At 36.5% G+C, this 13,258-nt stretch overlaps 1 protein-coding gene and 1 long non-coding RNA gene across 2 annotated transcripts in view; one reads left to right on the top strand and one right to left on the bottom strand.

The window, feature by feature from the left end:
* Window positions 1–1,544: 1,544 nt before the first annotated feature.
* Window positions 1,545–13,258, bottom strand: part of LOC121969928 (glyoxylate/succinic semialdehyde reductase 1-like) — a 31,293-nt gene continuing 19,579 nt past the window's right edge. Inside the window, exons 5-8 of the mRNA XM_042520250.1 lie at window positions 12,340–12,455; window positions 2,147–2,225; window positions 1,870–2,040; window positions 1,545–1,785 (exon numbers count right to left, since the gene is read on the bottom strand). Coding sequence (XP_042376184.1) covers window positions 1,690–1,785; window positions 1,870–2,040; window positions 2,147–2,225; window positions 12,340–12,455 — 462 coding nt within the window. The 3' untranslated portion in view covers window positions 1,545–1,689. The remainder of the gene's footprint in view (window positions 1,786–1,869; window positions 2,041–2,146; window positions 2,226–12,339; window positions 12,456–13,258) is intronic.
* Window positions 6,888–7,514, top strand: LOC121969929. Its single transcript, XR_006108737.1, has 3 exons — window positions 6,888–6,951; window positions 7,036–7,137; window positions 7,479–7,514. It is a non-coding gene; the product is annotated as an uncharacterized LOC121969929 (long non-coding RNA).

Below are 13,258 nucleotides of genomic sequence, written 5' to 3'. Positions count from 1 at the left end.
AGGGGCATTGGTTGATTGATCAAAATATAGCAGTCGACCGATTTCCTCAGTTTGGTTTGATCAATTTAATCAAATTTTGAATTTCAATATCAAAACTAAATAGATTAAACCAATATTTAAAACAAAATTGAAATTTGGAATTAACTGAACTTTCGATTTAATTGATGTCTTATCAATCCTAACATTAGTTGACTAGATCCTAACATCAGTTGATTGCTCTTAGTTCACTTGACTACTTAATCAAGTGAGCCACAAACAAAAACATTATGTTCGCAAGCTCCTCAGCTTGAGTTGACTATCTAATCGATTTAGATTTCAATTGTCCAGTCGACTAGAACCCGCAAGCTCCTCAGCTCGAGTTGACTATCTAATCGATTTAGTTTTCAATTCCAGTCGACTAGAACTTGACTCTGATTATCCTAATAATCAAGTCTCATGCCTATGTTGAGTTCCATGTTTGTCCCACATGCACAAATCACTCAATTGTTACCGCTTACTATTGAAATCTTATTATTACATCTTGATTTTACTTCACTCTGTCTCCTATGAAGTTACTCGTCCCTTAGATGCACCTGACTCCTCTATGTGTCATCTCTCACACTTCACCTATATAGTGTACTTCCGTCAACGACTGTCATTGTTACCCTTGATACTTCTCATCCTATAGTCCCTCAGACATCCCCTATCATCCTTCTCTAGGCTCTATAAACCTCGAGCCACCGAGCGACCAATTTGGTTGTGCCAAATAATGCTCCAAAACTACTCCATCACCACCCTAGTGCTTGTATCTTGAAGATTATTTGGTGTAACCATGGTCATGCCAAGTCATCATCAATATTCAAGGACCCTGTCTTCGAGTTGATGCACCATGAGCTCTTCCTCAATCATGCAAGTTACAGTCGAATGGATAGTATCATATCGTAACTAACCACCCTGATTGCACACTATGGAAGAAGGCAAGTTTAACTCTTTGCAAAAGCCACTACGTGATTCAAGATCATCAATCACTGAGTCAAAAAAATCATCGTTCTATTTCATTATCAAGTTTGTGACAAGCACTCCTTGGATTAGCTTGCCCTCTTGACAATTCATGTCTTGTAACTCATCGAGGACAGTAGAAGAGAAGACTTATCAAATGTCAAAATTCTTAAAATGGCGACTTACCCACTATGATCATGCACGAGGGACCTCACCTGCCAAGCTAGGGGTTAAAGGATGAGTTTGGCCAAAACTCAAGGCATAAACATTAATCCAAGACATAATAAGAGATCATTTAATTGTAGGATGGCTAGCATGCACTGTAGGATTTCATCAAATAATGGAAATTAATGGTACTTGCTGGCAGGTGTATTCCATCATTTAATTGAAGAGAGTTGTTTACAGAGAATTGAAGGGTCACATCTTGACTGGTTAAGCATGGACATGTGAAAATCTATAGGCTCGTTATATAAAAAATGAAAACTTAATCTTCATTCGATGGGGTATGGCCACTTACAAAAAAAACATGGCACTCAAAATATTTTGCATCATCGAGGAACCAAATATTAGTAAAACAATCTTGGATTATAATATCAGAATCAAAACACCGAATGAATCTAAAGAAATATGTGGTTATACAATGATGAAATGTTTGTTTTATCAGTCACTTGACATAATGCAGGTGCAATTTGATAGTTCTGGGACCTGTTTTCATGCATTGTCTGGATCTTGGGCAGTCTTCACTGCTTCATGCACAGCTGAGAAATCCTGGTCTCCTAGTCCCATACTTATGGCCTTCTTAAAAACCTGTAGATTTAAAAATGTCACAATAAGTTGTGATTGTGCGTAAGAGATAGATGATTGATGTTTAGTTTACAGCAGTGATAGTACCTCATTAGCTGCGGCAGCAACAGGCATTGAGACAGCATTTTCATCGCCAAGAGCAAGTGCCAGCCTCATGTCTTTCTGCTGATGCTTCAGGGGAAATGCAGGTGGGTAGCTGCTTTGGATCATTGCAGGGCCCTTAAGCTTGAACATGGGATTCGCAATTGCCCCCAGTTCCTATTACCAAAATTGAGCAAATACCAAAACATTCATTTAACATACGATAAATTCTATTTTGTGGAACTACTAAGCTAAGCCTTCCACAAGTTGTAAAATGAAGTACCAATACGTCCAGGAGCGTTTGCTGGCTCAATCCACTACTATTAGCTAAACTCAGTCCCTCAGACAATGCATTCATCATGCTGTAGAGAAAAAATGAATGAGTCAATCAAACACTGGGATACAAAAACCAACTACAACAAATTTCTCCTGTTAATTTAAAAAAGGGGGCATATTATCCAATGTAGTATATCACTAGTCCTAATAAGTCTAAAAGAAGCTTAGAATCTCATTAAATCATTATGCCTATGACACCTAGATAGTTAATTTTTTTATGTATATCAAAGGGGAAAAGGTGATGGGTTTAAGTTAGAAACAGATACCTTTATTATGATCATTGTATAAAAAAGGAGGTGAGTGGCCGAACATTCAATGCTTTTCACTTGACATGCTTTTCACTTAACGCTTCCATTTAAAGTGATTAGATGCTTTTCACTTAACATGCTTTTCACTTAACGCTTCCATTTAAAGTGATTAGATGTATTGTTTGCATTTATGATTATTGTATTTATTTTATGAGACCTAATTTAAATCAGTTGCCAAACATTATAAAAGGAAAGATTGTTAGTGCAAGCATGTATAGCTTGCATATGTTTTGAGCAAACTTTAATAATCTCATATGTAGTGTACAAATGCAGGGAAGTTGACATGTATAGGTGCAATGATGAAAATCCAAGCAAGTCGATGAGGACAAGATACATGGCAAGTGGAAGACCAAGTAACTTGATGCATGATTTAAAATCTCAAATCGTATTGGAGTTCTAGTTTATGACCAAAATGATGCGGTTTTGGTACTGTATCGTGCCGATATGATTTTAGTTATAAAATATATTAGTAAAAAATCAAAAATTTAATCTAAATATTAAAAAATCAAAGATGAAAAAATAAAAGATAAAATCATTTTTAAGAAAAAAATATAGGATCCAGCGCCTACCTATGGTAAATAAATAAATATTTGATTATATTTTTAAAATTAAAATAAAGACAATATATGTATTAAATTAATAGGATAATTTTATTAGATTTTGATTATGCATATTTAATTATCCTATTATAGCTAAGAGTTGATTGAAATTATTAACCTATGTTTTAATTTTTTTTTCTTAAGTTTTTGTACCCCTGCTCACGCACACCCCCACTACAATCCAAGGAGTCACGACTTGCGGAGGTCCCCTCTGCGGTGTCAATGGTGCCAATGCCAAGCAGCCGACAAAACAATAAATTTTGTTCGTTTCACCGGACATGAAATGAAATTTTAAACCATGGCTTGATGAGAACCATGACATTTGCCAAATAAGTCATGCAAGTGCGGGCAAATAAAGAAAGTCCAACAGGGGTAGGAAGACGAAGTCTAGGATAATTCTCTTTCATAGACAAGGACTTGACCAAGAAATGAGTGTTTCAGGATCAAAGTTAATAAGCCAATTGACTAATGGTCACATCAATCAATTGATATGTCTAGTCGACCAAGGTCACATTCAGTCGATTAATATGTCAAATCAACCATAAAGTCGATTGAAAAAAACTTGCAACAAACTGAGCTAATAATTTTAAATTCAATAAGCTTGAGTTAATTGAATTGAACTTCGATAATTTTAAATTTAAATTATTATAATTTTTAAATAGGATACTGCCTAGAGAAATGAATAATTATTACCATGAGTCCACTGATGATGTTCAAAAAAATCAACTAATGAAACAATCATCCAAATGTTCCATCACCAATAGATTTGTTTCATAACATGTATTGTCATATACAACATAAATAGATATATATAATTAAATATATATCATATCTAGGATCGATGATGGATTAAAACTATTAAAATTCAATCAAATTAAATTATTTAAGAAAATAATAATAATATAACTACTATTTAGTAAAGAAATAAAGTTACACAAATTTACAGAATTTATTAAAATGTTTCCATATTTTTTAATGAATTTATGGACATTTTAATGTGATAAATGGAATAGGATTTTAGGAGGTATTTTTCCTATTTAAGTTAAGAGCTGATAAGATCAATTAACCTAAGTTCCAATTAAACTTCCTAAGTTTAATTTCGGTGTCATCCCTCCCTCTTTGCATGGTTGGCTGAAGGAGAGGCCATGAAACCGCCTGGCCTTTCTCCATCATTGCTAGACAAGACCTCGTGTCTCACGCACACCCCCACTACAATCCAAGGAGTCGCGACTTGCGGAGGTCCCCTCTGCGGTGTCAATGGTGCCAATGCCAAGCAGCCGACAAAACAATAAATTTTGTTCGTTTCACCGGACATGAAATGAAATTTTAAACCATGGCTTGATGAGAACCATGACATTTGCCAAATAAGTCATGCAAGTGCGGGCAAATAAAGAAAGTCCAACAGGGGTAGGAAGACGAAGTCTAGGATAATTCTCTTTCATTGACAAGGACTTGACCAAGAAATGAGTGTTTCAGGATCAAAGTTAATAAGCCAATTGACTAATGGTCACATCAATCGATTGATATGTCTAGTCGACCAAGGTCACATTCAGTCGATTAATATGTCAAATCAACCATAAAGTCGATTGAAAAAAACTTGCAACAAACTGAGCTAATAATTTTAAATTCAATAAGCTTGAGTTAATTGAATTGAACTTCGATAATTTTAAATTTAAATTATTATAATTTTTAAACAGGATATTGCCTAGAGAAATGAATAATTATTACCATGAGTCACCGACCGCATGCCACACAAGCTTGCAACCCTCACCTCCCATCACCGACCCCATGCCATGGTCAGCCGCCTGCCACGGTGAGAAACAACCAGAGAAGACGTTGCTAGTTAGGGATTTGAGTTCGTGATAGGCCCCCTAACTTGAAGACGGTTAGAATTTTCTACAATAACAAATGGGTAATTCCTTCTTTGACTTCTTTAGATCTTTCATCTAGTGCATGATTTTTCTTTAATTTATGTTAATTAGGTAGCATTTACTTGTTTACCTCTTGCTTCTTAAGTTTGATACTAACTTACTTGCTCTTATTTTACTCTACTTAATATCCATGGAGTCACATTGATCCATGCTACTAATAGTCATTTATACTTGTGTTATTATGTTAGTAATAGTATATCGTTGTCTAGTTGGTAGTTTATATGCACAGTGTTCAAAATTTCGTTCTGTGCTGGGTGGAACGGGCAAAACTACCGTTCCTCCCGCGCATCGAAACCGACATTGGACGAGCGATGATTTCATCGCATCATGCGCTAGGAGGAGTCGCACGATCGCGCGCTCGTCGTCGTAAAACAGCATGGGAAGCGTCGCCAGACGCTTCTGATGCCGTCGGAAGCATCACGGGCGCCGGAGGTGTTGCGTGAGATGTTTCTGGCAACGCCGAAATCGTCACGGGACGCTTCCAGCGCTGCCGGAAGCCTCGCCGGACGCCTCCAGTGCCGCTAGAGGTGTCGTCGGATGCCTCCGGGGCATCCGCGGGGTGTCAGAGGCATCGCGGGCGAGTCACGGCCACACAAGGGTAGCGGGTGTGAGTTACTATGCAAAATTAATTTCCAATTTAAATAAATCCAACAATTCCAATTCCCACTTAATTGTGATATTTAAAAGAGACATTCATAAACCCTAATTTAATTATCCCAATAAAATATAAAAAATATATTTAAAATTTTAAAAATATAATAAATTTTATTAAATAATATTCTGAAATTGTTTTTGTAAATACGGTGTCCAAATAATAATTAAATAATAAGGTTATTGAACTAATAATCATTTTGGATTTTTCAAGAATTTTTAGAAATTTTCTGGGAATTTTTCGGAGCCCGTTCGGCGTACTTTAAGGGGATCAATTATTGGGCAGCGAGAAAGCCTCTTTGGAATGCCTAAATATGGGAGTTGATTGAGGAATGGACTTAGATCTTGATTAACTAAACCTAAGTTATATATGTTTATATTAAACCTAATCTTCTTCCCCTCCCTCTCACGCCGACACCTCCTTCCCCTTTTCATCCGCCGCACACCCGAGCCCTCCTCTCAAGCTCTCCACTTCCCCGCCGCCTCTCCCTCACCCTCTCGCGCCGCCGCTACCTTCCCAAACCGACGGTGCCGACGCGACTCCTCTCCTTCCCCGAGTGTAAGCCGTCGGCCCAGGGAGGCCCTAGCCGTCTCCCTCCCTCTCAGCCGATGTCGCGAGCTCATCATCGACCATCGCCTGAAGAACGATCGCCTCACCTTGATGCCGATTCTTGAGTGTCGCCTCTCAGAGCAGCGCCGTCGTTAATCGCCGCTGCTGTCCCTGTGTGTGCCGAGAGCCACTCGTGCTCCACCCGAGTGCCACCCATGATCCGTTTCTCCATCTTCCTTTTCCTCATGAGGCGTGGAATCTTTCCCCTCTTTCACGGTTGAATCCATCGCCGACCGTCGGACATGAGCGGAGCAACAGCGATCTCATCAAGAAGTACCTTAAAGTTGTCACAGCTCTGCTCTACCTCGACTCTGCACCACAGCAGCTATTGTCAACCCTAGCCCGATGTATACCACCATCAGAGCACCTTCTACATCCTCCATTTCGTTCCGGGCAGATCATTGATTCTTCTGCTCACCGATGCTACCCTTAGCCTCAGTGGCGCAGCCTGCCGTCTAGCTGCCAAAGATTGGTTTTCCACAGGAGTTAGTTCTGTTGGCACAGATTTGAGGTAATCCATTGCCTATCATATGATTTGAATGTTTGTTATAGATTTAGTGTTGATTCGGGGTGATTGTTTGGATGGAAGTGACCAAATGGTTCCGATAGCTAGGTCTTCGGCTGTGAGATAATAGGGCAGCAGCCATATGAAGGTAAGATGTTTATAGAATTGGAGAAGGGGTTGTTAACATGGGATTGAGTTTGATGCTTAGATGACTGTTATGATTGTTATGTAGGGTGTTGGATTTGGAAATCAACAACTCTATCTTTCTCCGGCCATGATCCTTGGTAGCGAGCACTTCTCCGGTTGTGAATTAACATAGAGGTTTCCGATTCAGGTGAGTTGATGAAAACTAAATTATGTTTTAATCAAATGTGATTATAGCATGTTTAATCTAAGGTAGTGGAGATTGGTTATGGATGAATAACTAGTTGTGTTGGTTGGATTATCAGATGTGGTAGTTAAAAATTGATTATGTGGAAGAATTATGCATGTTCGATTCATGATGCTTAGTTGTTGATGCAATTAAATTGGACTGGATAAGTTGGATTGTTTATTCATGCCTTTCTTGGATTAAATTGAAGTATGTGAAGAAAGAGTTTGAATCGGTTTAGGTTGGTTGATAGTTGACACATTGATTGTAGATCTTTGGTTTTATCTCGTATTCTGTATTTGTAGGATTCGAGGTGGATGTGATCGTCTAGATTTGTTGAAGATGGTTAGCACGATCGATAATTAAAGGCGGGTACTTCTTGCTTTATCTCTTTAGCACATTGTTCTTAGTGCATGAGCTATATGTTTGATAGCCATTATGTTTATCTTGACTCCACTCGTATTTTTCCTGCGCTTGATACTTCCACTCAATCTTCGAGCTACTCATTCGTGTATCTATACAGTCTCCCTTTGCTATCTATGATGTTTAGCAGATACTATATCACTAGGTATCAGATACCTAATACCAGATACTAGACATTAGATATTAGGTATTGGATATATAGACACTTGATACCATGTTTACCTGCTTTGATTGCTGTTTATTTACACACCTTGCTGAGCATGCTGGCTTCATGTAGCATACCTGTTTTCAGTTTATATATATATATGATGACTGTTGCATTATTCGCATCATGTCATTGCATGCATAGCCGACGACTTTGGCTCCCTTGTGGTTGAGACGGTCGTTGGCCTGAGCCGCACGCTCGGCCACTCATGGGTAGTGGTAGCTTGGAGCGTGCCGCTAGTCCTGTCATGCCCCCCACTCGCTCACTCATGGGTAGTGTCTGCTGGAGTCGCGGGCAGCAGGGACCCCCGTCGCAGACGTAGCTATTCAGTTACTATGCAACTGTCCCCTCGGCCACTCGAGAGTAGTGGTAGCTGGAGTGGTGTACAGTTTGTCATTGTCCCGGCCTCTCGTCCATACTGGGGTCATGGACTTGAGGGGTGGGCGGGAGTGACCATCCGTGCATACGCTGTTATTATTATACCTGCTGATACTGTTGTTTACTTATGCTGTTGTTGCTTATCTATGCTACTGTTGCTAGATTATGCTGCTGTTGTTTATTTATGCTGTTATGCTTACATAGGTTGAGATGTATACCTGTGATATTTGTTTAGACACTGGCTTACTTACTGTTGACCTGTATATACCTCACATGATACCATGTAGTTATGAGCAGTACTGTAGCAGAACTTTGCTATATCTACCTTCCCTTACTAGCCTAGGATATGGTTTCAGGTATGGACACTTACTATGATATCACTGTAGTATCTGCTGTTTCTATACGAGACTGTATACCTTTGCATCTTTAGTTCTTTACTTTACTCATGCACTATCTGTCTATTACCCGCTGAGTCTTTATACTCACCACCCCGTATATTGGTAATTTCACCAGGTAGCAGGTAAAGGATTTATGGAGTCGCCTGGAGATCCTGTCTGCCAGTTCCACGTCACATTCGAGGATGACCTTACGATTTCGGTATTTCTTACGTTATTTGTAGTTTGGGTTTTGTACTTGTTTATGTATTTGTATTCTCTTATATTTGGATTGATATTATTGTGTCAAGCCAAGCCGGCTCGCAGTCAGTTGATTTGTGTTTTGTGATCGTTGTTTGTGATTTCCGCTGTATTTATTTTAGTTCAGCCATGTGGGCTGATTAATATATATTATATAACTGCGTGGTTGTGATTATTTCTGTTTCAGCCGAGTGTGCTGATTATATAACTGCGTGGTTGTGTATATATATTCCAGCCGTATGTGGCTGATGTATTTTGTATGTATGTATGTCTCAGATTGTCACCGGTACAGGGGAGATACTGCCGAAATTTTTTCGGTAAGGACTCCTCTGGGGGCGTGACAGTTTTTACTATTTCAAAAATTCAAAAAAAAATCTAAAAAAAATAAAAAATTTTACATAAATTCTAATAAATCAAATTTATATTCTTATATATATTTTTAATTATTTTATATTTTTTTTACTGTTTTAATATTTAATTGATATTCTAATTTTTTAATATTTTAAATATATATTATTTAAATTATTAATTAATTAAATAAATAAATAGTTAATTTATATATAAAATAGTATTTTGTATTAATTCATATAATTATGATTATTTAATCTGGACATTGGAGAACTATAAAAATTATCTAAGTAAAATATTACAAGAACCATTGCTTCCATTTTGATTCACGTCACTTCTTTTAGTAAGGTAACATATTATAATATTACGATGTATCAATTTTAATTCGAGTTATTTTTAGATCAATTATTTTTTTAAAGAAAACTATATTTAATTATTTTTTTTAACAATAATAAGTTGTTTAATAATGGAGAACTTATATAAAATCAATATATAACTTATTTTTAAATTATACACAAATATATTTATCTAATAATTACTATATGTAAATAAAAAAAATACCAAAACTGTATGGCACGGCACAACACGATACCGAAACTGCATCGTTCCGGTCTAGGACCGAAACCTCAGCACAGGTCGAAATTTTAAACCTTGGTTTATACCTTTAGGTGTGATTGTGTGTTGCTTTACTTGGTGCTCGTTACATTATTTGTGTACCTTAACTGCCCATGAGACAGGTCGTGATAGCATGGTTTGCCTACAGTCAGTAGCTAGATAGCTACTTACATACCCGGACTGCCCATGAGACAGGTCGTGGTAGCGTGGTTCACCCGTTAGTAGTTGACTGCCCATGAGACAAATCGTGGTAGCATGGTTCGCCCGCAGTCAATAGTTTTGCTATATATCTTGAGTTGTAATGAGACAGATAGTGATGGCATTGTTCGCCTGTGGATAGCGTCAGCATACATGGTTTGGTTTGACCCATTAACACTTTGATGGTTTCATGTTGATGATGGTTTCATGTTGAGTCATGCTTGATTAATCAGATTAGTATATGGTAAGGTAGTTGTTTACGCCTGTTGTTAGCATATGATTATATTAGTACACTTACTTTTGTAATAAGTATTATTCCTAAGACGGTTTCCTTTGAAACCATACATTATCTCTTTTCATGCACTATCTTTCTTATACCCGCTAATCGTTGTACTCACTACTCTTTAATTTTCCTTTATTTACAAGTTAGCAGGTAAAGGATGTGTCGTGTCACTTAAAGGTCCTAACTGTCGGTCCATGTTACTTTGAGATGGTTCATTTTGTTCATCTTTATAGGCTCATTTTCAGTTGGTTTTCTTTAGTACTTATCTCTTGATATTTGTTTTTAAAGGAAATTTTAAAATTGTGCATGCATGCAAAACCTTTACTTTTACTTATATAAATATATACTCAATTTCTTTTCTTTGTCCCGCTAGCTATGATGATTGGGTTATTGTTGCAATGTTGCCTTTGTATCATGTATCAGATTTGTCACTAAGAGGTAATTTCTCCATCATTGGATGAGCATTATTCCCCCGGGGCGTGACGTGTATAGTGTCATATTCAATCTTACACAAAGGTGAAATCGCCCTAACTACATTAGAGTTGGGATATGATCATAAAGTCAATACTCTGATTATTAAGCTCTCATGCAAATAACTTCTAATATATATTCCACAAACGAACAATGAATGATGTCATTCTAATTATCAATTCACTATTTGTGAATAACCATGGACATAAGAGGTTCTAAGATCTAGAAAATCAAAGTTAATTTAAGATGGAGGGTGAAGGGCCTTAATGTAATTATAGGGACATAATTGTGAATAACATATATTCAATAAAATGTAACATACAATGATAAATAATATATATATACGGGTAGAAGAGATTGTCAAGGTAATTAAGCCTAATCTTTCTCTATCTACACTAGAAAAGGTCTTATGGATTGCGAACATGACCATTTCCCATGGTAAAAAAACTTAAAAATTATAGATGCAGATTAGGAAGATTCTCCTATAGATAAATGATCCACAGTGGATTATCATGTTCTTTAGAGTGACAATTTAATTTCTTCAAAAAAAAAATGAAAACTAATGGTAGCTAGTTGAAGCATATAGACAAAAGTATGAGGTTATGCCTCTTGCCATCCAGAAGCTTATGTAATAGCTCAAAGAGTTGATGTCTGAGTCAAGAATATTCTCATCGGACCTATAAAGCTATATTCGGAAAAGTAAAATGACATGTATATTACATTCTATCTTGTACTCTTGTGGGATCAAAATATATTAAGATTGATTACCATTTTATCAGGAAATGATGTAATCTAAGAAATCATTACTTCATTTATATGCTCTTTTATTGATTAGTAGACTTTGTTGTTCTTTGTCTTTGAGACGCTTAACTTAATTGCATTTGTAACAAACTGAGATTTCTCAATATACTTGAAGATAGTTAGGAACAAAATTGTAGATAGACAAAGATGTATTTGTATATATACAAGTCACAGGGGTGTAAATGTAAAATCAAAACATGGTGATGAATGTGAAGGTAGAGGTGACTACTTGAGGAAGAAATCCCTAATAATTTTCTACATTTGAATAATGAACTTCTCTCATTTCCCGAGTTCCAAAAGGTTGTCAAGTAAATCCTTAAAAAAGATGACAAAGTATTCTTTGTAGGCATTTCATGCATTCAGTGAAGTTGATATAGCATCAATAATGCCTCAGCATGTTATTATGCAGCAACTCCTACTTTAATGCTTGCGGAGCATGTTTCACCAGTGCCATGGAAGAAATTTACCAATGAGAATTTAGAGAATTCAGAAAATAACTACCTGAAAGAGTTGCGACTCCTCATTGGGAGTTGGGTGCTCTGTTTTTTAGGTTCCTTGTTGAACTAGAAAGTCACAGCAAACAAAAAAGGGGTACAAGATTTAAAACTATAAATCGCTGAAACAGAAAACCTTCCACATAGGCTTCTACATATCAAGTAATGAAGTTGAAAAAAATTTTATTAATTTTTTTTTGCCTAAGTTGTAAATAATACTTGAAACAAATCAGGAACAATCTTGGGCAGTCATTCTAAAACTTTAACGAGGCATCTTTTAAAGGATGTATGACTATAAATAGTAAAAGAAAGTACCTGCCCATAATCATATTCACAACAAGTTTCATTTTTGCTCCATTTCCTACATCCCCTAGGAAGAACGATCTTTTTCCTAGTACATCAAAGGCAGGTACAACTTCATCATACAATGCCTGTATTGAGATCCAATACAACAAAGACATGATTAAGATCTACTTTCTAAACCCATATGATAATTGACCAGAGAAATTTTCTGGCGTATTCACAAGTGTGAAAATAAGTAACTCATCCTAGTATATACAGGAGAACAATTACTAAATCTACACAAATTAAGAGAGAATTTATTGATTAAATGCATGATTCAAGTGTCAATTGGTATTTGATTGGCCCGTCCAAAACATATCATACCGATCAATATTGCCATCACAGCTAAATGTCATTATGTTTCCTGTGCTGACACAGTTTTGGTGATTTCGATCAGAATAGGGACTGTATTTGGCCAGTATCATACTGAATCAAATGAGACAAGAAGATTCACCTCTTCTAACACAGTTTTTAATTCCATTCATCAATCATGGGGAAAATATGAACCACTACAAAAATTGGAGAGACGAAAAGGGGAAGCATCAATAGGAGTACCAGTAGCAACAAACAAGAGTGATATTAGAGTCAAAGAAACCAAGATGCATCCATATCCTATAATTGTGTTTGTTCTAGTTCTAGATCCAATGAGAATCCAAGTCCAACCCCCAATGGTTGAAGATATATCTATGTACACATGAAGAAGTCAATTTCAGTAGCAAATGCCCTTAGAAAGTTATTTAATCTGTAGATTTCACTAAGCAGATACAAGAATCAATGCACTTATCTAATGCACAACAAAAATTTTGGTATTAGTAAAATACAATCATTAGACAAGATTTTATTATATTTTACAACTTATTGCTCTAAAATTTTGATTAAATTGATTTCCTAA

This window comes from Zingiber officinale, chromosome 4A (genome assembly GCF_018446385.1).
Source record: "Zingiber officinale cultivar Zhangliang chromosome 4A, Zo_v1.1, whole genome shotgun sequence".
NCBI lineage: Eukaryota > Viridiplantae > Streptophyta > Magnoliopsida > Zingiberales > Zingiberaceae > Zingiber > Zingiber officinale.
Note: the sequence above shows the minus strand (reverse complement) of the source record. Positions and strands in the feature narration are given on the sequence as shown.